Raw genomic sequence first — 26,504 nt, forward strand, 5'->3', positions numbered from 1 at the left:
ATACATAGGACTTTTACCATATGTTATATACTTTCATGTTCTTTGTATGTAAAGAAAAAAACTTGTCTTAGGAATTGGAATGTCTACACTTAAAATTTTATATTAGTGATTAAACTTGATCTTTACACTCTGTGGAATTTTCACATATTCCCAATTTTGTATTTTGTTAGAGAACAATCTTTCTGCCTTGAGCCTCGGATACATTTTTTATTAGATAGTAGCCAGAAATTCAACACAGTTTTAAAGGTTCAACAATGGCCACATTAAAAAAAAAAAAATCAAAGTCCCCAGTTCAAATCCCTAGCAAACTCCTCTGCCCCATACCAGAAGATAGTTTTAAATTATAACATTTAGACTTTGTGATTTGGACAAATTTCCCTCAGAATGAGTCAGTCTGAAGGATCCGTTCCTATATACACATATTATACCATATTCTAAAGTACGGTGCACATTTAGTACACATACGCGCTGACTGTGTGCTGACTGTGTGCAGGAGTGAATATGGGCCCCCAACTGTGTGTAAAGCTTAAGGTGAGTGTGGCCATGACCATCAGTCGGATGTTAAGAAGAGCCAACTGGTGCTAGCATGGAGGTCTGGGCTTCTCTCTAAATACTGAATAATAATGGGGATTTGAACACCCAGCTTCCATCTCTTCTTATTCAAACAGACATCCAATTTTTTTTTTTTTTGGAGACAGAGTCTGGCTATGTAGCTCAGGCTAGCCTTGAATTCCTGATCCTCCTGCCTCAGCCTCCCAAAGGCTAGAAGTACAAGCATGTGTCACCATGCCAGGCTGACACCTACATTTAGTCTACTAGTACTAGGCAAAGCACAGAATCAATTCTAATTTTGCTGATAATCATGATATGACAACCACTATGATTTACTGAGTGCCTAATATGCTCCAAATCCCATTACACGTGTCACCTTGACCACGACCAAGCCTCAGATACCATCCTTGATTTACAGGCGAGGAAATGGGTGTCTAGGAAAGTCAGATGAACTTGCCTACAGACACCCAGCCACCAAATGGGACAGCAGGGACACACAGTGCTTTCTTACGTGGAGGCTGTGCTCTCATTCCATGTAATTCTAGGGCTGGGGAAAGCCCGGTGGTCGACAGAACACACCAGGCTCTGATGGAGGCGTGGGACCAAGGCAAACTCAGGGCGACAACTCTGCAAGGTAGGCTTTGCTCTCCCTGGCTGCAACTCCATTGACGGCACGGCTCTATTTGAGTAAGTCCTGTAAGCCTTTAACTGTACAGCCATTATATCCCCAGCCAGCCTGCTGCCGTCTTGTTCAAGCTATAACATGTCAAATGAATGCTGGCTAATACGAAGATAATTAGCAGGAAAATCAGGGAAATTGGCAGATGCTCCTCAAGAGTGAGGGGGGAAAAAAGTCCCTGAAGCCTCTTTGGGCTTTTAATCAAGAGCGTAAGGTACTTCTTCAGAAAAACTACTGCGTAATTCCATTTGAGTCGCTTAAGCCATTAGGAAAAGGTAAGGGGCATCCTGGAAGGGGAGGAGTCTAGTGCTGGCTGGGAGGGAGGGTGAGAGTCAGCACAGGTAGTAGTCACCCTGGCGCCCCGCCTCCACAGGGGAGAGGGTAGAGCCAGGCTGAGCGGGAAGTGAAGTCCCTCACTTTGCTGTGATGGCCACACTCTGTTGGTACTGGGGACAGAAGGGGAAAGGAGGTGACGAGTGGGAGAATTGATCGATTGGGCATTGGCTGAGGGGATGGAAACAAGGAGGCAGCGTCAAAGAAACCAAAGGCTCCAGGTCCCCCCCAAAACACTCAGGTGAACCTTTCAGGCCTCCCCCTTTCATAGTCTGGGGGAGGGCAAGCACAACTCACGCACAAATGTGTGCCCACGTGTGAAATCTGCCTGCATTCTACAGAGCAAAATGCACCTCCCCAGAGTCTGATGCAATAACATCAGAAGGCCACCTCTTCTTCGTTGTTTTTTTTTTTTTTTTTTTTTTCCAGACCAAAATACTTGCCTGGACAATAACAAAAGTCTAATAAATTAGGAGTTATAGCCCTGAAACAACTGGACAGTGTCACTCTGCCTGTGCCTCTGAATAGATACAACAGCCAAGGGAGGTGCCTGAGGGATTTAAAACTGGAGAGACCGAGGTGCTAACCGCCAGAAGCCTCCAGTTCTGGAACCTTCACAAGGCCTTCTATTTGGTTCCATTATCAATGCCTCCCATGAACTCCCTTTATTAATTCCCCAGATTTGGGAATGCACCCAAATGAAAGCAGGACAAGCTAGGGTGGCTTTTTTTCTGCATTCAATAAAAATGACATTTGGCAAAAAAAAAAAAAAAAGTAAGTTTGTTGAGGAAGTCACTCGGAGGTCTAAAAATACATGAAGCCGATGCCTTAAAATACCAGTTCCGAGGACGCAGGCCAAACACGGCTGTGATCTTTCACCTCCAGAATATTTTCCAACTCATTGTATACCAAGACGTCCTCCCAGCTAAACTGCACTCACAAGGAGAATTTCTATTTTCAGTTTACAGAGCAGAAACTTGGATGAGACTGTATATTTCTGCCTTTTCTCTCACAAACAATAGGAAGCCATTACCTGAGCCCGGCTGGTTCTGGAACAGGACTCCAGACAAGTCTCAGAGGCTGCCCCTTTAGCTAGTCCAGTCCAAAGCTGGCTTTGGCTGGAAGTTCCTAGGAAGGTAACCCTGGCCACTGGGGAGGGCGACGGGCCGTGGGGTCTCCCCAGGCTGTCCTTTCAGCCATCTGGGCTCTTTTTCTTAGCCGGTCATACTCTAAACCTACTCCCAGTCTTTCAGGAGACACTCTCTTGGGGATATACAAACACCTCCTCTCTTGTAAAATGAGGAAAGGACAATTGCCTGCCTAGCACTGCTTGGAAACAAGAAGTTTCTCGGAAGGCAGGGCAAGGCTAGTTAGTCTTGCCACGTGTTAAGAAGCAGCACAAAATAACCAATCCGAGAAAGACCAAAAGCAAAAACCTATCTTGGCTTTTTGAGATGAATTTCAAAACCAACTTTTTGATGGCTGTGCTCTTCATGAACTATGGGATAATTTATGTTAGAATGATGCGCTTCCTTTGTGTGTGTGTGTGTGTGTGTGTATACATACATACATATAAGTATGTATATATTAGATTGATATAGTTTTTAAACTTTGAGGATTGCAAGCTCCTATGCCCAAGATGGCCTCAATTGGAACAACTACCCTTTCTCTCTGGTGTCCAACCCACTGGGAACTCATAATGGCTTTTCAAGTTTGTTTGTCTACAACAAAGGGTTCTGGAGAGCAAGCCCTGGCTTTTCCCTGTCACCGATGATGCTTATTTAGAATGAACAGAAAGAGAAGGGGCAGTGTTAGATGCAATCCCGAATGCTTATCATTCAGTCAGCACAAGCGCACTTCCCTGGAGTTCTGCTGACAGAGTTCTCTGTGAGGCACACTGGCTGTCTCGGTCGAACCTCACTTAAAGAGAAACTAATGGCAGAAGATGATTTTCTCTTCACTTATTTTAGCATGGCACGCATGCGGAGGTCAGACGAGAACTTGCGAGAATCTGCTGTCTCCTAGGGATTAAACTCCTCAGACTTGCCAGCAAACACTTTGACCCACACAGAGACATTTCTCGGGGCCAGAAGCTGACTTTGTTGTTGTCTTGAGATTTATATTTACTTTTATTGTATGTTACATTTGCTTAAAGGTATGTCTGTATCTGACATGTGTGCAGTGCCTGCAGAGGCCAGAAGAGGGCATCGGATCCCCTGGGACTGGAGTTACAGACAGTTGTCAACATCCGTGTGGGTACTGGAAACTGAACTGAGGTCCTCTGAAGGAGCAGCCACCTCTCAGCCCCCTAGAAGCTGTTTTTAAAAAGACATGGAAACATTTCTGTTTCAGGAACTCAAGGGCAGGAAGGCTCTTGAATGAGTTTGCAATTAACATTGATAGAGCCAGGGGACTGGATAGCCAGGTTCTCCACCACATCTGGTGTGTGGTGTAGTGTAGTCCTGGCAGTGCGAATATTTTAGGAAACGGTCTGTGAAGTTCCTGTTAAGTCCCTTCCTCAGCCAGCAGGGCAGCCCACGTCTTTAATACCAGAGGTTAGGTAACAGGCAGATCTCTGTGAGTTCCAGGCCAGCCTAGCCTCCATAGGAAATTCCAGGTCAGCCAGAGCTACACAGTGAGCTTTTGACTTAAAAACAAAAGAGAACAAAACCATCCTTTCCCCCAAGAAAGCCAAAGCAAGGCAAGCAAAGGTAGGGGTGGTACACATACAGACATGCAGAGACCCTTCTCTCAAAAGTGGCACGCAGTCTCCGGAGTGAAAGGTTTTTACAACAGATGGAAAAGCCACTGCACCAGAAAGATGGATTCAGACTGTGCTTAAGGAAGTGATCAGTGAGACCTGCCACAGGGATTTAAAGACACGGGAGAGATCCTTAGCTGGGTATCAGAAGTCATGGCTCAGCAACTATGGTTTCCAAGGCAAAAGGCATCAGTTCCTGGCTACAGGTACCGAGAGGGCACAGTCTTAAGGAAAAGGAAGAATGGTGTGTTTCACACAAAGGCCAGGCATCTGGAAGCATTTGAAAGAAAGCGACACAGAGTTTATTTTCATAAATGCAATAATATTGAAACTAAACCTCCATTCAATACATAACTCATAGCTGTGAGTTTAGGTCAAAAATTTCTAATAGGGAAATTCCAAGGCTTGGGGAAAGTTGTCAAAGTAAATACAATACGTGGATTGTGGGAGTAGAAAATAAACCTCAAAACCCATCTGATGAACAAAACGGTGCAAGCTAATTTAAAGCCACGGCTGCCTAAATATGGTTTTCTCTTTTTATACACTCCTGCACATGCGAGGAAAGTCACATGATCAGCTGGACCTTGGCCAAATGACCCACGTACGTCAGCCACTCTGATGTCTTCCCGAATTCCCTTGCTGCATAGAGGGCTCTGCAGAGTACGGCCCTGCTGCAACGCACAAAGTGGCTCTGCCTGTTAGGAGCTGGGAAGCAGCCTCAGCTGCCAGATGTAAGCAGTCTTTAAAGACAAAGCCATGGCTGCCTGGTCCCTTATAGAAAACACACTGGCTTCTGTTCAACAGCATGAAATGAGATACCAGTACTGTCAAACACCGCTATGTAAAATGTAGTCAAACGTGCTATGTAATATGTAAACCAACCTATGTGGCCGTCCAGCCCACAGACTAACTCAATAAGCGATCATTTTCCCTAAAGTAAAGGAACGTGACTTGGTAAAAGAAAACAATTTCACTAAAAGAATTGAACCCAGGGCATATTGCTAGGCAAGTGTACCAGTACCCAGCTAAACCCTAGCACAAAAAGTCTTAAATTGCAACAAAGCTCCCATTTTCAGAATTTCCAGATGAGTGTGAGATAATAATTCCTGTTACAGGAGGCAGCTTCAGAAGCTGTGCCCTCCGGAACAGTTATTCTGTTTCTTCAGAAGCTGTGCCCTCCGGAACAGTTATTCTCTTTCTCCCCTTATTTCATGGAGAAATACTTTTTCATTCTCAGTAGTAATGTGGTTTTTATTCTTAGAAACATTCAGAACTAAGGGGAATTAGCTACTTGAAGTGGTTACTATTGCCATCTTTTAACCTTCAAAACCCTAGATTTGTTGGGCCTGATGGTGCACGCCTTTAATCCCAGCATTTGAGAGGCAGAGGCAGGCGGATCTCTATGAATTCCAGGATAGCCAGGGTTGTTACACCAAAAAACCCTGTCTTGGAAAACAAAACAAAACAAAACAAAACCCCTAGACTTTAGGCAAAAATACATAATCTACTCTTGAAACTGTTTTCAATAGCAAACAAAAGTCACCTGTGCATAAGAGGTTCATGACTTAGAAGCACTAGCCAGCTGGAAAGGCCCACATGGAAGGGAGCCAGCAGACCGATCAGAGAACGGGTGTGCCTGAAAAATGTCCTTCTCTGGTCAGGTAAAAGGGTGTGCTGAGGGGGCGTGAGCTGTTCCTTACAACCAGTGTCTCTTCTCTGCAAGGTAAGGAGAAGTGGCATCTGTGGCACAGCTGGAAATATGACCTAGAGAAGAAGCATTCCCCATGATGCTCTGGGCTTTTTTTTTTTTTTTTCCCTTTACAACATTTTAAGGAAAGCATCTTTAAAGGGGGGCCACAAAAATTCCTTCCTGCAGCAGGAGCTACCCTAGCAGAAGCCTTTTCCTACTACACGATCCTTCCTTATCTGTCCCCCCCATTCTACCCTTGCTCCCATCTGTCAGCTCACGTAGCAACGTCAACACTTGTTTTGGTAGGGTGTGCAGCAGATCTGGACAAGGTTATCTGGCCTAACTACAAGGCCTTTTGTAGTTTGGGAAATGCATAAGTGTGGCTCACTTAGCAGCTACTGGTGGCCACACACCGTGTGGGCAATCTATTACAATCAAGTGTCCTGCAAGAGACCCGCAGTGTCATTGAATTACACAGCTCTTCTGCCCTGTTCCCACTCCTCACAGCAGTATCCCAGGGAGCAGGCAGCACTGACTGAGTTCTGGATTACTTGCTTCTTGGAAGTAGTGATGGTTCTTCTCAGTGCGGGACAGAAGTGATCAAGCCACACATCGGGACAGCTAGAATGCTCTGTCCATATGCCACCATAGATGATCCTCCTGTCTCAGACACAAGCTCAACTGTGGTTTCTCTAGGCTGTTTGCCCTTCCTATGTCCTTTGGAAAACAAAGAAATAAGAAACACACTCACCACACCATAGGAATATGTGTCACAGGTTTCAGACACAGGGAGACTCTGGATAACTTCTGGAGCCATCCATGGGAAAGTTCCAACCAAGGACATGTGTGTGGTGTGGTTATGGAACCGAGAGGCACCGAAGTCACAGATCTGAGGACACAGGAACCAATGTTAACCTTCTACCCAGCACTGATGAGAGATGATTGGTCACAAGACCTCCATCAGAAATGAACAACTTTCTCTAAAGTAAAAGACTTGGCCCTACCTTCAGGACTCCATCAGCAGCAATGACAACTGCAAGAGAACAGAGAGGAATCAGGATATTCATTTTTGTCTGAATTGTCTTACACTGAAGAGAAGCAGAGCTTTGCATTTCTAAGTTTGATATTACTGCATTTCTAACTTCACATTATAATCCGGGTATGGTGGTGTGTCCCCGTAATCCCAGGCTGAGGCAGGGGGACGATCTTGAGTTTGAGGCCAGCCTGGGCTATAGAGCAAGAACCAAACCTGTCAGGGATATACAACAAGACCCTGTTCTAAACACACACACACACACAGACAGAGAGAGAGAGACAGAGACTGAGACACACTCAGACAGAGACAGAGAGAATTTTATATTATAAAGGGTAAGATGAAAATATTTGCTGCATCTGAGAGTTTGTATAAGGGAGGAAACATTTTTTAAAAGCTTGATTCCATGAGGTGCTGCTCTGAGTGGCTTTTAAGACACTTGCTTCACACTGATGCAGCGAGGATAAACCAAAGCATCTGCACCGCACTCGCCAAGAAAGGGGATGTAGGAATGGCTTTTTCAGGCAGGAGGGGTGGGGAAGAAGGTCAGTTTGGACACAATACATTTTAAACTCATGCAAAATATCTATGCAAGTATTTCTGGTCAACAGTTTCAAGACTGACATTAACCTGGGAGTGTTGACACGGGGGGGGGGGGGGGGGTGGCGTTATGGAAGAGGGAAAACCATCGAGGCCTCAGAGGGGTTTCTGGGATTTGTTTATTCAGTAAGCTACTCGGTGCCCTGAGCATGCTAGCTCATCACTGCAGCAGCTGCTCCTCCTAGTGATTTTGGTAACTGGAGAAAGGATTCTGTGTGATCTAATCCATAAAAATAGCCTCAAAGTAAATGTGGGATTGGGAGGCATGAGCTGCATGCTTTTTATAAATAAAAATGTAAATAAATATTACTATTCTATCCGCTTCCTATTTCTCCTTCTTCATGTGAGATTAGCAAGGGCTCATTTACAAAATAACATTATAAAAATACTTCCTTTGGGAAATGAAGAGATGGTTCCCTGGGGACAAAAGAACTTGTCATGCAGCCAGGTGACCTGAGTTGGACCCCAGAGACCCATATAAAGGCGGAAAAAGAGAACTGACTCCACAGAGTTGACCCTGTTTTTCAATGACACATCATTGCATGCACGTGTATGTAAACATGCACCAGACATGCATGCACACTAATAAAGTGTTTTTTATTTTTATTAGATTTATTTACATATTTATGTATGTGTATAGGTGTGTGGGTGCATCTAGGCCACGGGAAGCACATGGAGGTCAGAGAACAGCTTGTGTGGGGTCAGTCCTCTCTTCCTAACGTGTGGTTTCTGGGGACTGAACTCAGGTTGTGTGGCTTGGTGGTAAGGGCCACTACCCACGGAGCCATCTTGCTAGCCTATAACTTAAGCTTTCAAAAAACACTACAGAAATTAAAGTCTCTCTCTCCTCCCAGTAAAAATAAATTGCCAGCGTTAGGCTGATATTCTTTTCTTGCTAATGTTTCCTATTAGCTACAGAACTTGTAATTTTTTTTTTAAATGAGGAATTCGCCATCATTGCATAGCCTTCATGGGCTTAAAAAAATCAGAGATTAATAGTACAAACTGAAATTTTGGTCACAAAAGCCTGCTATTTCCTATCTGGTTAGAGATTATTTTCCAGTGACTTTCTATCAGCTCTGTATCACGACTAGGTCTGTCTCAGAAGAAGCAAAGAGCAAGTGAGGACGGAAAGGGAGTGACAGCTGAGCCAGCCAACCAGGTTAGGAGGGGCCAGTTTGGATTCCTGATGGTGGCAGCTGCCTACAACTTCCTGTCCTTCCTGCCTACCACCTGTCAGACCCAGGCCTGGAGGTCCCGAGTGTGAGCAGCGCCCCTGGGGCTCTGCCCAGGCTCCTCTTGCCCGCTTGCTGTCATCGCCCATTCTCAGGACCACACGGCTGGCAAATCCCTGTTTTAGCTGCAGCGATCTTAAATTCCTAAAACTAAATGCTTTTCTGCCACTGAAGAGTGCAGAAATAACCGCTAGCAAGCAAGGGCTGCGTTCTTTCTTCTCTTAAGCAGAACCCTCGGACGCTTATTTAGCTCTGCTAAGTAAACAGTCCTCCTGCCTTTCTGCTAGCTCCGAGGTGACGTCATGGAAGAAGGTAGCATCTAATCCCGGGAGCTATTTTAAGGAGCTCGCTTTCCAAACGATAAGTATAGGGCTCATAAAGTATAGAAAGCCCGGAAGAGAGAAAGAAAAAAAGGAATGCCTTTACATTCTGAACTCTCAAGCATGCTGGCTATCTTTGGGCGCTACTCCAGGTAACATGGGCATGAGTGACCAAAAGATGCAAACCATTGGAATTCAGAAATAAAACTCAAAGTTGCTGGCAGAAGGAAGGATCTAAAAATAGGAGACTTAAAATACACGACTACACACTCTGACCTGGCGGTGCAGATTTTAGAAAAGGATCCTAAGAAAATATTAGAGATGTGTTTTTTTTTCTTTAAAAAACAAAAATAAAAAAAAAAAAACTTGGCCAAAAGGTATTAAACATTTCTTATTTTAGAAAAAAAAAAAACCCAAACAAAACAAGCCAAACAAAGAAACGAAACGAGGAGCATAGGCAAATCCAGTTGGCTCGATCCTGTGTTAGACTCGCACAGAACACCAGGCAAACCTCAAATAACACACAGACGGCGATCTTTGCTGACAGTGACAATGTTTTCAGGGTAGTGCAGACCACCCATGAGCTACAAAGCCATGGGAAGCATCGTGCTGGGTATTTCCTAGTGCCAGTGAATTGTGGTAAAGTAGCAAGGTCAGACGGTGTGACCACTTACCGTTTCTTGACTTGAGATCTCTGTGGATCACCTTGACTGGAGCCTCCATGTGTAAGTAGTGCATCCCTTTCGTACAAGAGGGGAAGAGGATTAGTGGTTTGCAGTATCACATCAGTAGGAACATTCAGGACTTTGCAAAGAAATCCACAGCAGAGAATACGCCCACGTGTTCTGCCCGTCCATGCTCCACAAAAGAAGAACCACCTCTGCCCACATTAGTGGCAGCTTCTCTAGCAAGGCCAATGCGGAACTCTACTGTGGATCATCTCATTTCTTACAGTACCTAAGAAAGACACCATCATTTTCTCAGATCTGCAGCAAAATGACCAAGGTGACCTCTGAGCACCCCACTGCCAGGTACATGCTACGTCTGCCCAAGCTGAGGCTCCTCGTCTCTCACCTGGACGTCTGCAGCCTGAGCTGCAGTGACATTATTCTCCAAGACCTGAGCGTGAAGACAGAATGGGTGGCCAGCAGGCCCACTGGTGGGTAAGGGTGCTGTGGTCTCCTAGTAGATGTACAATGCTTACATCTAAAGATAGGTTTTTCTCACAAGAATAAATCTCCAAATTCACTCTCATCTATTTATAATATGAATTAAGGTACTCTATATACTGCGTGAATCAAATGTCAATAATTTCATTATTTTGAATGAGAAATTATACTTTGATATATTTCATGGTTATCCCCTTAAAAGTATTTGGTCTTTTTTTTTTTTTGCCAAAAACAGAAAATAGAGGGAAAAATAAATTTTCTACACAGTATTTCTGAAACAGCCTTTTCTACATCAAATCAAACAGGACCTTTTATTTTTTTGATGAGATGCTCATGAAAGTAATTTATTACGTACATTTGTGTTTTTTTAAATACACAGAACATTACAATTTTATAAAGGTGAATTTATTAATAGCTATTCTTCTACTACTCTGGTTATTCCATACGGAGGCATCAAAAGAACAAAGAAAATAAGAGAAGAGTTTCAGCTCTTCTTACATAATGATATCACTGAAAAGAATCAAGTTAGCAGAAGTATTAGTAGCTTAAACGATCTTAACCCATGTAACTGGGATAAAGGGTCTCATTTAATAGCAAGTTCTATATAGTCAAACTGCAAAGCTCCTTGTGTGGCACTTCACAGTCTATATGCCTGAACTTCACAGTCACGCCCTCCTTGCTTTAAAATTAAATCTCCAAATAATTTTCAGGTAGAGTCTATTTGACTATGATTAGGAGGGAGAACAGATGGTTTTTATACTTGCTGACAGAATTTCAAAGGGGACGATTTGACTAGAAAAAATCTAAAATATAGGCATTTTTTTTTACTCCGTGTCAGATTATCAGAAGAAAAAGTCCCATAAATTATTGGTGCACAGAGCATAGTAGTGGTTGACTCTGAAAACTTAGGAACATCTCATTATGCAAACAGAAAACTCAATTTTTTGGAGTCACTTGCTTTGTTTTTATTGCAAACCATTGAAAAGGGCTGAAAAATACTTTCATCTGGTTTAACTATCTGTGAATTCTCTCTCCTTGTGGGGGACTCGAGACAGGGTTTCTCTTTGTAACATCTCTGATTGCCCTGTAACTTACTCCGTAGAACAGGCTGGCCTCGAACTCAGAGATCCGTCTGCCTCTGCCTCCTGAGTGCTGGGAGTAAAGGCGTGCGTCACCACAGGGCATATTTGTGAATTCTTAATAAGATCTGACAGGTACCAGGGAGGAGGCTTGGGGGACTTGGGATGGAGGCAGCATTCGAGTCAGCGCTCTAATTGCCCCTCACATACAACTGCGGATACACGTGCCTGCCCGCTCCCCTTCTTCCTCCTTCTGGGAGGGAAGAGCACCCTGGCAGCTTTGAGTGCAGCTCCCAACAGCAAAGACGTTGAGCAACGCTTTATTTCCAAATGTGTGAGTCAACTCTCAGGATGAATTATTCATTCTCTGATGTCTCAACATGTTATTGCTTCAGTGGCTTCAATCATGGTCAACCCAAAAGGCTCACAGGCTGAATTAGAAACAAAGCCAACCAGAGCCAAGCCTTGGGTATTTAAAATTTACACTTAGCTGTAGGGGACAGGGTTGAAGTCGATCTTAAAGTATGGGTTCCATTTTCCTTTTTCAGACCACATAGAATAATTCCTACATATTGCATATCACTTAGGATTATGAGTAAATGGGTCCATTTTCTGAGGCCGAACACATGGGAGTTTGTCTTTTCGATTCGTTCTCTAATTGGGCAAGGAGGTTTTATTAGCTCGGGACCGGCACTCTTCCCGCCTTCCTTACCCTGGAACTCTGCTCCTTCTCTCCCCTGTTCTTCTGCAGTGGAGAAGCGGCTCTCCTGAGAAACTCACAGTGCTACTCTGGAGCCAAGAGATGTGGCCCTCAGGCAGGACCATGTGACAGAGGGCCAAGTGGGTGCTGCAGCTGGAAAGGGGGACTCGAAGGTAGAGGGAGCACAGCTGGAAGCTGCCACTTGATTGTTTGCTACCTATCCACCCTAAGTACCATTAAGTCATAACAGGAGTGTAATTAGCTGAGCACCCAAAACATAACGTCAGAAGAGTGCAATAAGGACTGTGTGTGTTTCCATCCGTGTAGGCGCATTTCCACAATGCTGCAGGCAACCGCCAGCATCAGTATGGCCTTGCCTACTCGCAGGTGCGCCGCGTGGACTATGGACACTCATGAGTGCTCCATGTGTGCTACAGACACTCATGTGTGCTCCTTGTGTACTATGGACACTCACGGGTGCTCCTCGTGTGCTACAGACACTCACGGGTGCTTCTCGTGTACTATGGACACTCACGGGTGCTCCTCCTGTACTATGGACACTCACGGGTGCTCCTTGTGTACTATGGACACTCACTATGGACACTCACGGGTGCTCCTCGTGTACTATGGACACTCACGGGTGCGCCATGTGTACTATGGACACTCACAGGTGTTCCTTGAGTACTATGGACATTTAGAGAAGTGAGTATGATATTGCATGAAAGCATCTTCAATGACATGGAATGTTAAGATAAATTTAAGATGTCTGATGCATGGATACATAGATAAGCTCATCAACACAGCCCTAGAAGTTTGGCATCACATTCAAATATAGGGTTGCTTATATCTAACTCATAGGTAGCCAGTAGCAGCATTAGTATAAAAGTTTATTTGCTTTCTTTTACTTTTCCTGTTTGAGGAATTTGGTCAGTGCTGGCGAAACATAAAGCATTCAAGATAATCCCCCCACAAAACAGTCTCATCCTGAAGTCACTATGTATCTTTATCTTTGCCATGAGAACAAAATATAAGCTGCTTCCCTTACCGAACACTAAGCGACACTATATATATTTGCTTTGTTAAGAGATGTCTGTAGGAAAAGTGTTAGGATGCACAGGAGCTACCTGCCCAGGTAAAGTGCCAACCACTTGCTACCTAGAGGATCCCAGAATACAAACGTGAAGACTACAGACATTACTTAGATAAAGCTGATTCCAAGGCAGTTATGACGAAGACTAAGACCTGGTCAGGTAGGAAAGTACAAACAAGGAGAAAAATTATGTATTCAAAGCCAATAAGACCAATCCTACCATAAGTCACATTTTAGAGACTCATGGAGAGACTCTCAGGACAACAAAACTATGATTTTTACATTTAATATGTCAAGAGAGTTTGCCAATTACAATGTCACAAAACAGAAAAAAAAATCTCTGCCCTGAAGCTTCCTGACTTTGTAAAACTTGATTTATGGAAAGAAATGAAGAAAGAAACAGAAAAAAAAAGGGGGGGCTATTCAGTAATGGAAAGGCAATGACCTAAAAATATTATCTGAAAAAATAAAAATATTATCTGTACAGTGAGTTGAATTATATTTCATTATATTTGATCTAAAAAAAATACCTAAAGACATAGAATAAAGAACTTCCTGACATACGATGACTCCGCCCACCGCTGTCGGTGCTAAGCAGCCTACCTTTGGCTACGTCGGTGGCCCAGGTCATGATGTGATCCATGTCCATCTCCTCGCTCCTGTTGCTGTTGATGTAATCATACAGGGATCCCAGAGAAGCATACTCTGTTTTAAAAAGGAGTAAGACACAATACAAAAGATGATATTAAGACTACGTAAGAGTTGCCTTGGTCATGGTATCTCTTCTCAGTAATAGAATAGTGACTAGGACAGTTTTGTTCTTTTTTTCCCCCCAACTTGAGGCTTTTTATCTCTTTCTCTTGTCTGACTAGACTGTGTGGAGCCTTCAGCACAATGCTCGATAAATGTGGTAAGAACAGAATTCATCTGTGCCAGCCTTGGGGGGACAGAGCCTTTCAATCATTGAGCGTGATGTTAGCTGTGGAGTTCTATAGCTGCTATTTACTGAGACAATTCATTTTTACTCCTAGGATGAGGGGACTATCATTATCAATGGAGGTCACAGTCTCTCAAGTGCGTTCTTTAAGGGCTGTGGATATAGCTCAGCAACAGGGCACTGTGCTAGCATGCCTGGGGCCCTAGGTTCAGCCCCTACCACCACTAAAAAGAACCAATACAATCAAATCTTCTCTTGTATCTTTTGAAGTGTCCACATTTTGTTTTCGTCTTATATTCCATTACCTATTATTGTATCTTCTATTAACTGATTTCAGATGTTAAGCCAACACCTTGTATTCCTGGAAAATATTCCACTGGTCATAAAGTACAGTCTTTTATTATTGGTATTATTTTTTAAAATTTAATTAAGGCAAAAATGATATCATTTCCTCCTCTCTTACCTCCCTTCTACCCCTCTCATGTCTGGCCTTTCTCCCAAATCCACAGTTCCCTCTTTTTTAACCAATACTATCATATAGAATGCAATATAGATAAATATATATTATATACTATTCATATATATGAATAAACACATGCACACTCCACTGAGTCCCCTTATACTGCTTGCGTGTATATGTTTCTAGAGATGACTATTCTGTACTAGCTAACCAGTCTGGGGCTCAGCCCTGGGGAAGACTATTGCCTGCAGCTCTTCATCTAGGGGTGTGGTCAGTGAGATTTTCCCGTCTACCTTGGGATGTCCACTGCTGTTGGAATTATTCAGTTCTTGCTTACGCAGTCCTGTGATGGAATATAACATTTTTTTTAACACGTCACCAGTTTCTTTATGCTAATATGGTTACAAAGTTTTGTGTTGAATGCATGAGGGATGTTGACTTTGTTTCCTGATCATGTCTTTGTGTGGTTGCTTTGGTGTAGGTATAATACTGGTATTATAAAGTCTATAAAGACTACTGACTGACCTCTGTCTTCAGACAGAGTATGGGGAAGGAAGGTTGATATTATTTCTTCTATAAATATCTGATAGAATTCAGTAGCAAAAATAATCATCTTTTCTTTATGGAAATATTTTAAACTACTAATTATGTTTTTATTATACATAGATCCAGATTTATTCCTTGAGTCAGTTTTATTGTTGTTGCTTTATTTTGTTCATTTGAGACAGGGTCTTAGGTAGACCAGGCTAGACTCAAACTTGCTACACAACAAAAGCTTGCCTTAAACTCCTGATATTCCTGCTTGCACCTCCAAGAGCTGACATCATTTCAGAGGTCCAGCTCTAGAGTCAGCTGGATCACTGTATCATCTTAGGAGACAGCTGATTGCATGCAAGCAGGCTTATTTATTAGCACAGCGTGCGTGTCACTCATGAGCTTCTGGAGCTCCCTCAGGAATCACAGCCTTCTTTTCTCCCCATTCATGGCTTTGCCAGGGTCTCTCTTTTCTTAGTCAATCTGGCTAAAGAGTCACCAATTTTGTTAAGTGTTTAAAAACCAAGGCTTTTTTTTTTAAATTTTTTCTCTGCCATTTCAATCTTCCATTTTATTGCACCTGTCCTGACGCCTCACTCTTTCTTTTCCGTGTCTTACTTCGGTCCTCTTGGATTCTCCTTTCTGCTCTTTCTTCGGGATGAAGATGCTGATGGTACCAAGCTCAAACTTGCTTCTCTTACCATACAGCTGCTGGAGATTACACACTCCCTGCTTAGTGCTGCATTTGATAGTTCTGGCATGTTTCTGTTTTATTCTATTCTAGTCTAGTACAAATCTTTAAGGCACTGTGATTTCTTTGGGGATCCAGTAGGCATTTAAAAGCATGGCATTTAATTTTCAAATACTCGGTGCTTTTTTTTTTTTTTTTACCATGTCCTTTGGTTGCCCATGTTTAATTTAATTCAACTGTAGTTGGAGAAAATGCATTGTACAGTATCAATTATTTCTGATCTACTGAATATGATTTATGATTTAATGACCTCACACTATATCTGAAGAATATCCCTTGTAGATGGTGCGCTATGCAGTTAGGGGCAGTTGGCTGAGAAGGCTCTTCAACTTCTTTATAGCTCTGCCAATTCTGTTTAGTTATTCTACCAATTATTGAAAGGAAGATTGAAAGTAATTATTGTTGAATTGCTACAATTATTACAGATCTCTAGTATATTGACCCCTTTATCATTATAAAATGGCTTCATTTGTTTCTAGTATTATATGAATTTTATCTTGTGTGATGTTAGCATAGATACCCTGGTTTCTAATGAGTATTATTGGCATAGAACATCCTTCTCTTTCTTCTTATTTTCAGCCTGTGTCTTTGACTCTGATATGTGTATTGTAAATAGTGAATACTTTAACCCTGCTTTGTTATCATACCAAAAAAATCTCTGCCCTTTGATTGGAATATTAAGACCACTCATATTTAATGTAATTAATGACAAAATTGGGTTGACATCTGCCATCTTGTTTTTTTATGTCTCCTGTCTTCAGTCAGATGTTCCCTATTTATTACACCCTAATATATCATTTTGATTCCTTGACTATATTACAGATTTATTTTCAAAATTGTGGCGGGAGGGGGAAATATGGGGATATGTATACACGAAGAGGCCAGCGCTGTTAGATACAACCCTGGAGATGGAGTTACAGGCAGTTATGAGCCAGCCAACATGGCTGCTGGGAACTGAACTCAAATTCTCTGCAAGAGTAGTATGCATATTAAAACAGGCTCTCATTATATATCCATGACTGGACGAAAGATCACTCCATAGACCAGGCTGGCCTCAAATTCATAGAGATCTGCCTGCCTATTCTCTTGAGCGCTGGGATTAAAGGCATGCACCACCAACCAGGTTCTTAACTACTGAACCATCTCTTCACGCCTTTGATTTTTTTAAATAAGGTCTTTCTGTACAGCTTGGGCTGGTCTCAAATTCACAGTCCTGTGCCTCAGCTTCCTGTGCACTTGGATCATAGACTCTTGCCACCGCCTGATCAATGTGTTTGTAATCTCTTGAGTGACTTCTTTGTGGCGACTCAAGAAATGATTTCACAGCACAATTTTATAGCACAATAATTTCAGATTTATACTAATCTAAAATATTTTATACTCTTTTCTCCACTATGACTATCACTCCCTGATCTTTTATACTATTATTGTAATATGTTAAATTCCTATGTTTTAATCAATAAAACATTCATTGCTCTATAAAATTTTGTTTTTAAACATGTTATGAACGAGACATGAGAATGTATTTAAAGAGTTGTATATCAGGTCACCTTTTCACCCTTTCTCTTGCCATGAGTTCTTTCCTGAGATTCTTTCATTATTTAGTGCCCCCCTTCAGCTCAGAGGACTTACTTTAGTATTGCTCTCGTCTGTTGTTTCCATACAAAGGCTCACGCCGAAGGCGTCCTTGCTGACTACATGTTCTACACCATGCCCTAAGCCCAGTATTTCTATTAAGCAGATCTTCCTGCAATAACACCACTCATTCTCTGTCCCAGAACAACTTTATAGTTATTTCACCATTAAGAGACATTTTCTTTTGCTTGATGCGCTCCTTTCTTTCCATAGGTACATATCATTTTATTGGCATCTGGCCTCCATTCCTGAAGATGAAAAGTCATTGCTGATCATTTTGTCTTTTATATTTTGGGGCTGTTTTCCCCTTACTTTCATTCAAAATTTTCACTTTGGCTTATCAATGGATTGGCTATGGTTTGGATGTGAGCTCTTTTATAGTTAACATTAGATGACTTTAAATCAGTGACTAGCAAAACTAACACCTTAACTACTCTACCAAGGGAGTGAACTCGTCCACCTTTTGTCTCATTGGGAACTGAAGACTCACCATAAGTCCATACGGTTCTCAAATCACTTTCTGTTTCCCTAGAAGTTAGTTTATTGAGCTTCAGTGTAAAGTATTTGTTCTCTCTCTCTCTTTCCCTCTCTCTGTCTCTTTCTTTCCTTTTTGTGAGTAAAGGTCACAATTTTATTGTTTTTATAACAGCTTAGAACTGGATCACTTGGTTCTTTCTCTTATCGACTCCCAGTTCAATGCTCACATTTCTTACTAGCCAGCATCCTCTCGGATGCAGGTGGGCTCAGCACACTCAAGCCTCACTGCAATCTTCTTTGTAGTTTTGCCCTTTGGCGGAAAGTAGGCTCAGTCTGTCCACCGTAGCTACTCTGCTTCCTGTCATAATGCCACTTTCCCTGGGAATACCAAGAGTCCTTGCTCTTCTTGTCCTGTGTCCTGTGACTCGTGCTTGCCATGTTGTTCTGCAGAATGTCCAGTGGGTCTTGGGAACGTCCACCATGTTAACAGGAGCAATATTGGCACAGAAAGCTTTGCTTTAATTCTTTTTTTTTTTTTTTTTTTTTTTTTTTTTTTTTATAAAAAGTTACTAGCAGGGGCTGGAGAGATGGCTCAGTGGTTAAGAGCACTGCCTGCTCTTCCAGAGGACCCTGGTTCAATTCCTAGCACCCACACGGCAGCTCATACCTGTCTGTAACTCTAGATCCAGGATATCTGACACCCTCATATAGGGAAAACACATCCACATATTTTTTAAAAAAGTTTTAAGGAAGTTAAATATGTTCTTTAATTTCCAAGCCGTTTTTTTTTTCTTTCTTTTGAGTTTTATCGTAATGGTAGCAGGCTCTGATATTGCAAATATATATAGTTATCCCTTAGAATCCTTAGGGGATTGAGTCCCCCCATCCAGGTACTAAAATGTCTATATAGTTTTTTTTTCCTATAAAACAACAGTGTTTGCATAACTATGTAACACACACAATGTAAACAAATGTATTTTTGTTTTGTTTGCTTTTCTTTTTCATTTGTTTTTGGTTTTTCAAGACAGGGTTTCACTGTGTAGTCCTGGCTGTCCTAGAACTCACTCTATAGACCAAGCTGGCCTTGAACTCACAGAAATCTGCCTGCCTCTGCCTCTTGAGTGGTGGGATTAAAGGTGTGCCCCACCAATTCCCAGCACAAATATGTTTTTTTTAACTGAAATATTTTAATTGACACATATTCTATAGAAAACATATTTTGAATTATGTTCTCTTTTTGCTGGTCTTACTATCTTGCCCTACTGAACAGCAGCAACATCAAGTCATGGCCTCCAGTCCGTCGCAAGGGTGACAAAGGGAACCCCTCATATCTTACAGTGTGCTGTGTTGCTGAGTTATCATGTTTAATAGGGTAGGTACGCTAAATGCACTTTCGTCTTGGATACCGGCCATTTACGGCGGGCTTACTGAGATTTCAGCCCACTGTGGCTGGAGGAACATCTGTTCTTAGAATCATTTCTCTACCCCTCACACTAGCAAATGGAACGTAGACACTAAGCAAACAGTGGTTATAGTACATTGCTTTCCATCATCACTGCCCCCCTCCCACTCTGGTCTCTTTCTTTCTCTCCTTAGTTGGTTAAATCCATGAATGGGGAACCTTTGCATATGGAGAGCCCAGCGTTCTACTGTTGCAACAAATATCATTATCATGAAACTTCCTCATAAAGTGCCACCAAGATGACGAACCTTCGTATAGATTACGACCAGCGAATGTCTGCAGTCTGTTCTAAACTGCGAGACTTGCCCCTAATTAGCTAATGAGAAGGACCAGTCAATAACAGAACACGCAAATGAGATGTGTCTGTGATTAAAGCAAACCAGCACCAAGCTGAAGGAAATGATTTTGGGGACTTATAATTAATATGCTCTGTGGTTGAACTGAACGAGGACGTGGCTGGACCTGATCAAAGTTGTTTACTGTAAAACTGTAAAATCCAACGTTACAGGTGCAGTGGGCCTATCTCTGCTCACTAGGACGTACAAACGTAAGTGTAAAATGTCTACAAGTATATCTTTTGTAGTTTCTTGTGGCCAAATTTTCCATGTGCTCATTCTCAGAAAGGGTATTTCCATTAGCTAAAAATTCCTGCTCAAAACTACGTGATAACTTAGCTCAAGGTCGTTATGAGCCCAAATGACCAAACCTGAAAAATATGATCCTTACATCAGGGACCCGAATAAAGAGCGCCGGTGGGATTAGGATGTGCTGCAAGACTTACAACACGAACAGCTCCAGAAATCTTAATTTATAAAAGGTCACAGAGTTACAAAAAACATCTCTCACTTCAACTAATTAAATGAAATTTTAGTTAAGCGGCACCTTACATATCGGCACTGAGCTGCAGGTGCATTTGCATCTACACAGGTGTAATCAGCACAATTAAACATGGGAGAGTGGAAACACCATTCTTAATTATATTGATATAATCAGTTTTATTAATGCTTTATGGCAACAAACGTGGCATCTGTCAGTAGTGCACACTTCATGACAGAACCTAACATTAAGCATTTTAGCACATGAAGGAATCAAAAGCCAGGCACCTGGGAGGGAAGACAGACCAACAGTGAGGGCCTACCTGTGACGATACCGTAGTTGGGAGGTTCCAGAATGACTCCATAAAACTGGATGATGTTCCTGTGGCTGAGGACGCTCAGGATCTCAGCCTGGACGAAAACAAAAGATGACACGGTGTAAAAAGGTCACCCGTGTGCGTCTTATTACATAGGCTCCACACATCACATGTGTGCGTCTTATTACATAGGCTCCACACGTCACCTGTGTGCGTCTTATTACATAGGCTTCACACGTCACCCGTGTGCGTCTTATTACATAGGCTTCACACATCACATGTGTGTGTCTTATTACATAGGCTTCACACGTCACCTCTGTGAGTCTTATTACATAGGCTTCACACATCACATGTGTGCATCTTATTACATAGGCTTCACACGTCACCTCTGTGAGTCTTATTACATAGGCTTCACACATCACATGTGTGTGTCTTATTACATAGGCTTCACACGTCACCTCTGTGAGTCTTATTACATAGGCTTCACACATCACATGTGTGCGTCTTATTACATACACTTCACATGTCACATGTGTGCATCTTATTACATAGGCTTCACACGTCACACGTGTGTGTCTTATTACATAGGCTTCACACATCACATGTGTGTGTCTTATTACACAGGCTTCACATGTCACACGTGTGGGTCTTAATACACAGGCTTCCCATCTGCGTTTCTTTCACTTACATGGAAAAGACACATGCATGCTCAACGAGAACGTGACGTTGACAAGACTGCCTTCAGAAGCGTACTTCAAAGTCTAAAACTTCCTGACCGGGACTGAGGTGGCAACAAGTGTCACAACTACTAGTCAGTCCACCTGGCAGGGGTGGAGGATGAAGAGGCAGACAGCACATTTATGTTCAGTAAAAGCTCTTTTCCGAGCAGCCAAATATATTTTTCCTGTATACTGTCTCTTTGGTGCGGGGGAGCAGCAAGCCTGGACTTTTATCAGCTGAGTGAGTCAGAATTAAGCTACAACCTTCCTAATGCTGGGACCCTTTCACACAGGTCCTCATGTTGTGCTGACCCCCAACCATAAAATTATGCCATTGCTACTTCAGAACTGTAATTTTGGTACTGTTGTGAATCGTAATGTAAATATCTGATATACAACGCCCCGGAGGGGTCACAACCCCCAGGTTGAGAACCACTGCACTACTGGAATAGAGTCACTTAATTCTGTCATTTATAGTGCACCCAGTTATAGTGATTTTCCAATAAGTAATTAGAAATACATTATCACCGTCTTCGCATGTGAATGCAGAAAGGTAGATCCCTGATGTTTGCTGGAGAGCCAATAGAGGCCATGTTGGTACAGTTTGAAATGTGTTAATACTAGGAAACTTTTCACGAATGGCATGGCAAAATTAGTTACGTTTATTAAACTTAACTTTTAAGTTAAAAGCGTCATAGTGCATATTTGCTAATATCTAAAAGAGGACATTGTATTGCCGGATAGTTTTCTGCCAACTTGACGTTAGAGTTATCGGAAAGGAGGGAACCTAAACTGAGAAAATGCCTCCATGAGACCCAGTTGTAGGGCATTTTCCTAATTAGTGATTGATGAGGGAGGGGAGGGCCCAGCCCGTTGTGGGTGGTGCTACTCCTGGGCCGGTGATCCTGGGTTCTTTAAGAAAGCAGGTTGAGCAAGTCACAGGGTTAAGCCAGTAAACAACATCCCTCCATGACCTCTACCTCCGCTCCTGCCTCCAGGATCCTGCCTTGACTTGAGTTCTGGCCTTGACTTCCACCAGCGATGGACTGTTACCTGGGAGAATAAGATGAAATAAACCCTTTCTTTCCCCAAATTGCTTTGGTCGGAGCATTTTATCACAGCAATAGTAACCCTAGCTAGGACAGAAATTGGTACGAGAATTGTGGGGTATTGCTGTGGCAGACATGACATGCTGCTGGGGTAGGGGCCATGTTTGTGGGGACTTTGCCACTTTGGGCAAGAGACTTCAGTGAGTCTTCAATGCTTGCGAGCTGTTTCGTGGGAATCTGGGAGAGAGAGTGTTGACGGCAATGTGGAGCATGAGATCCGGGGTTGTGAAGTTTCGGAGAGAAGTTTAAAGACTCTATTGGCGCCATTTGCTGTTTTGAATTTAGATTCCATGGTTCTGGTTGCTGGGGCTGAGGAGTCAGCTGTGGTTAACAAGATGTCAGAACTCATTAGGACATTATGCACATAAATCATATATATATTACAGTCTTATTACCCTATGGAGATAAATTATGGCTAATCAAGAAATTTAGAATGTAAGGAGGCATAAGTCAAATATAGAAAAGGTTTAACATTTTAAGTGTACAGCATATTACTGGCAACCAGAAAATGGATTTTTAATTCTCCAGCCTAGGAAGGGGCTACCAAGAGGAAAGTCAGAAAGGGCTCCCCTAGGGAACCTATTAACTATGAATTAGTGAGGGGTTTCCTACATATTTATTTCCATAAGTAAGAGTTGTGATTTCATCAAAAATACACTCTGCAACTAGTAAGTAGGTAGAAAATAAATGAAGTTTTGAGGGTTGGCGTAGAGTTAATACCGGCAAGCATAAAATACTGGTCGGCTCATGTTTCTTTCAGTAGCCAATCTCTTCTTCGACCTAAGCTAGCTGGAAGGGTCCCTTGAGCTAGATCTCAGAAAAGTGACTGTCCAATGATGCAAAGGCCAGGTGTGAAATTTATGTTCTACAGCTCACCCTTGTCTTAAACTTTGGGAGCTAGGATTTGATGGCAATGCTTCAAGTGTCCCTGTCCAAGACAAACAAGCACCTTTGCTGGAGACGCCCCGCTTGCTTTTCTCTCTTTGAGCATGCCCTGTGTCTGGAGTGAACCTCTTAGGGACTCAGTGCTAGCGATGTCATGGTCATGGGAGGAGAAGCCTCAAATGCTAACTTACTAAAGCCAGCAGCATCCCTATCAACAACCTATAAATGCTCATCCTTAGACCCACAGGTAAGTGTAGTCTTCACCACGTGCTAGGGAGACTTCTCTTTGTAACAGACAGAGACCACCACGGAAAACCGCAACTAACCAAAAACCAAAATGCAGAGGTATGGAGCCAGGCCCAACGGAAAAAGTCTTCAAAACATGCCCAAGCCTACAGCTCAGGGAATATTGCAGAAGAAGGGTAGAAAGCTTGTAAGAACCGGAAGTTCAGGGAGTTTTCTGGCAGATTGTGTTTCCTGGTAATGTCAGAAGCTACACCCATCAAGTCTCACCGACATAACTGCTTAAACATGAAGTGAACAAGAACAATGATACACATGCCAAAGTGGATGGGGAAATGACCCCGAGGCTCAGTCCTACATAAAGAACTCTAGGCCACTGAGGAAACCTGGGAACAGGAGAGACAGCCTTCCCCAGGGAAGGGCACACCAATTGGTTGTCCAGTGCCATACGGTCAGTCCCTAAAACATACACCTTAGTAATATTACATGGACTAAAAGGTTATATTTAGGGATATATATATGTATGTATATATATATATATTATAACACACACATATGCATGTATAACAACTAGTGAAAAAGAGGCCATAAATTTGAAGGAGAGCTGGGAGGGCTTGGAGGGAGGAAAGGGAAGGGAGAAATGTAATTATATTATTTCAGAAATTAAAAAAAGGCAGATGCTTACTCAGCCTTAAAGCTTCTCTCCTTTCCTTCCTGCCATCTATTTCCAGCAACGACTCTGCAGGTGAGCCGCGTGCTCTGCTTCTTTCACCTCGCTGCAGCAAGTGCTCCTCCCCAGTGCTCGGCAGGGGAGAGCTCGTGCAGGCTGCTTGTGGTGAGCAGCAGGCACACCCAGCACAGATGCAGCAGACGGAAGCTTGTAAAAAGGGGAACCCCTGGTTCCTCGGTAAGGAGCACTCCTTATCTTCATGACCACAGAGCCCACAACTGTTGTCCTTAGTAAGTAAGTGGACAAGGAGCAAGAGATCTTGGAGCTCTGAAGGCAGTACTTGGAGACCTGTGAGGCCAGACTGGCTACTTACTTCAGGCCGGGGCAGACCTTCCTTTTCTATCCCTTCTCTGCTAATTGCTTCACACTCTCATCACCAAGACAAGGGCAGTTCTCAGTCTCAGGCATAAGGCTCGCACATACCAAGTTTTGGGGGGCTTGAATGGACCCAACCCTGAAACATGCTGCCCGAATCACTGCATTCATGGCTCGGGACATTTTCCTAAAATCAAACCCCCTTTTCAAAAGTGACTCATACATAGTGGTAAAATGGAAAACTAGCCCCTTGACTTTGGAAATGCTGTCACAAGAACGACCTACACAGCAGGATGGGGGGTTTAATCACCAGAGTGTCAGGCGCAGGTCAGGCCTTTTGAGTCACTCCGGGTTTAATGAGACCCATTCCCTCTCCAGCGAGGCTCCCCAGGTACTCAGGGAGGAAGAAAGGCTAAATGAACTGAATCCGGGCTCCATAATAGGAACCCTATATCCCTAAAGAGATTTGACGTCATAAAGACATTTTCTTTTTCCTTCTAGGAAACTGGTTACAGATGCTAAAAAAAAAAAAAAAAAACCAGTCATTCTCCCCGTGTTTCTTAAAAACTGACCCCAGGTGGCGCGAGGCTTTCGTCAGCCATGTCAGCAGAACTGGGAAGTTTTTGGTTGCTCAACGGCTTTCCTGGGTGGGATGCTACAGCCAACTCAGCACCTGGAGAGGGGCCTTGGCCCTCTAGGTTAGTGCATGTCTAACTAAACTAAGATTAGACTAACCTGGCTGAACAGGAGGGTGGTAAGAACTTAGCAAAACAAACGGTGTTCAGGCCCAAGACCCAAAGAATGTCTCAAACCACACGTTCATTGTGCCTACCACTGGGTATAGTTGTAGTTAACATGAAAAAACAAAATACTAAAACAACCTGTGCTCAAATTTGGATGATCAAACCACATGTAAAAATTTGGCTTTTGATCACAATGTACTTACCCTGTCAAAGAGTTGGCCGCATTGTGCTACACTATTAAACAAAAACGTATAATTCCAAAGAGTGTCTTGGGTCTTGCTTTCTTCCTTGAAAATGACTTGGATGAACACATTTCCTGATTCCTTTAGTTTTAAAGTCTGATGATAATTAATGTATTATTAATGATAATTAATGTATTATTAATACCATTTTACATGGAGGAGGTACTCAATAACTTAACTACCCAGTGAACTGGACATGGTATTAGGACCTCCTCTGCAGTGGGACTGATGACTGACTTTCGTGGTAGCCCAGCTATGCTTCTTAATGGGGGACTGACAGAATTGCATCTTTAATGGCCCAAAGCTCTGTGGTCACTAGAGGCTCAGTCTCTCGTGTGGTGCTACTGGGGGATAGCGAGATCTTGAAGTGGGGGGCCTGGAGGGAAGTCTTACCCCTCAAGAGGAAAATGGGGTCCTAGACTCTTCCCCTTCCATTTCTCCAGCACCCAGACATAAACAGGCTCCCTCTAGCAACATTCTCATCATATGCTGTGGAGCCTCAGGCGATGGGGTCAGTCAGTCATAGACTGAACCCTCCCAAACTGTGAGCCACGCTAACCTTGCCCCCAGGTTAAGAGAGTTTGTCTCAGGAGTTACGTTACAGTAATGGAAAGCTAAGGCCACCAAAGGACTCTGGGGAAATGAAGACTATGAGACCCACTCTTCTCACTTGCAACACAAGGGGACAGCAAGTCCTACCCCAGTTCCCGCAAAGGCCAGGTGCTCAACCAATGTCAGTCTTTCCTCTGCTCCTCTGGCCTCTTCCCTGCTCCTTTGTAATCCATCCATCATGAGTCAACCCACATTTTCAGGCTGATTAATTCATCTCTTCTAACAGTGGATTCCACTGACATGAGTTGCTTGATTTAGTTTCATATACTCATACTTG

At 42.9% G+C, this 26,504-nt stretch overlaps 1 protein-coding gene across 3 annotated transcripts in view; it reads right to left on the reverse strand.

Annotated features, from left to right (window-relative positions):
* The window catches only part of Map3k20 (mitogen-activated protein kinase kinase kinase 20), a 147,074-nt gene that overhangs the window by 57,447 nt on the left and 63,123 nt on the right, over nt 1-26,504 (reverse strand). For all 3 annotated transcript variants that reach the window (XM_050121435.1, XM_050121443.1, XM_050121454.1), the window contains exons 3-7: nt 20,636-20,723; nt 13,845-13,946; nt 9,878-9,943; nt 7,020-7,048; nt 6,767-6,904 (exon numbers count right to left, since the gene is read on the reverse strand). In XM_050121435.1, the coding sequence (XP_049977392.1) occupies nt 6,767-6,904; nt 7,020-7,048; nt 9,878-9,943; nt 13,845-13,946; nt 20,636-20,723 (423 nt within the window). The remainder of the gene's footprint in view (nt 1-6,766; nt 6,905-7,019; nt 7,049-9,877; nt 9,944-13,844; nt 13,947-20,635; nt 20,724-26,504) is intronic.

The sequence above is a fragment of the Alexandromys fortis genome, unplaced genomic scaffold (genome assembly GCF_014885135.2).
Source record: "Alexandromys fortis isolate MF-2015 unplaced genomic scaffold, M_Fortis_MF-2015_v1.1 scaffold_8_9099976_23576923, whole genome shotgun sequence".
Classification (NCBI taxonomy): Eukaryota; Metazoa; Chordata; class Mammalia; order Rodentia; family Cricetidae; genus Alexandromys; species Alexandromys fortis.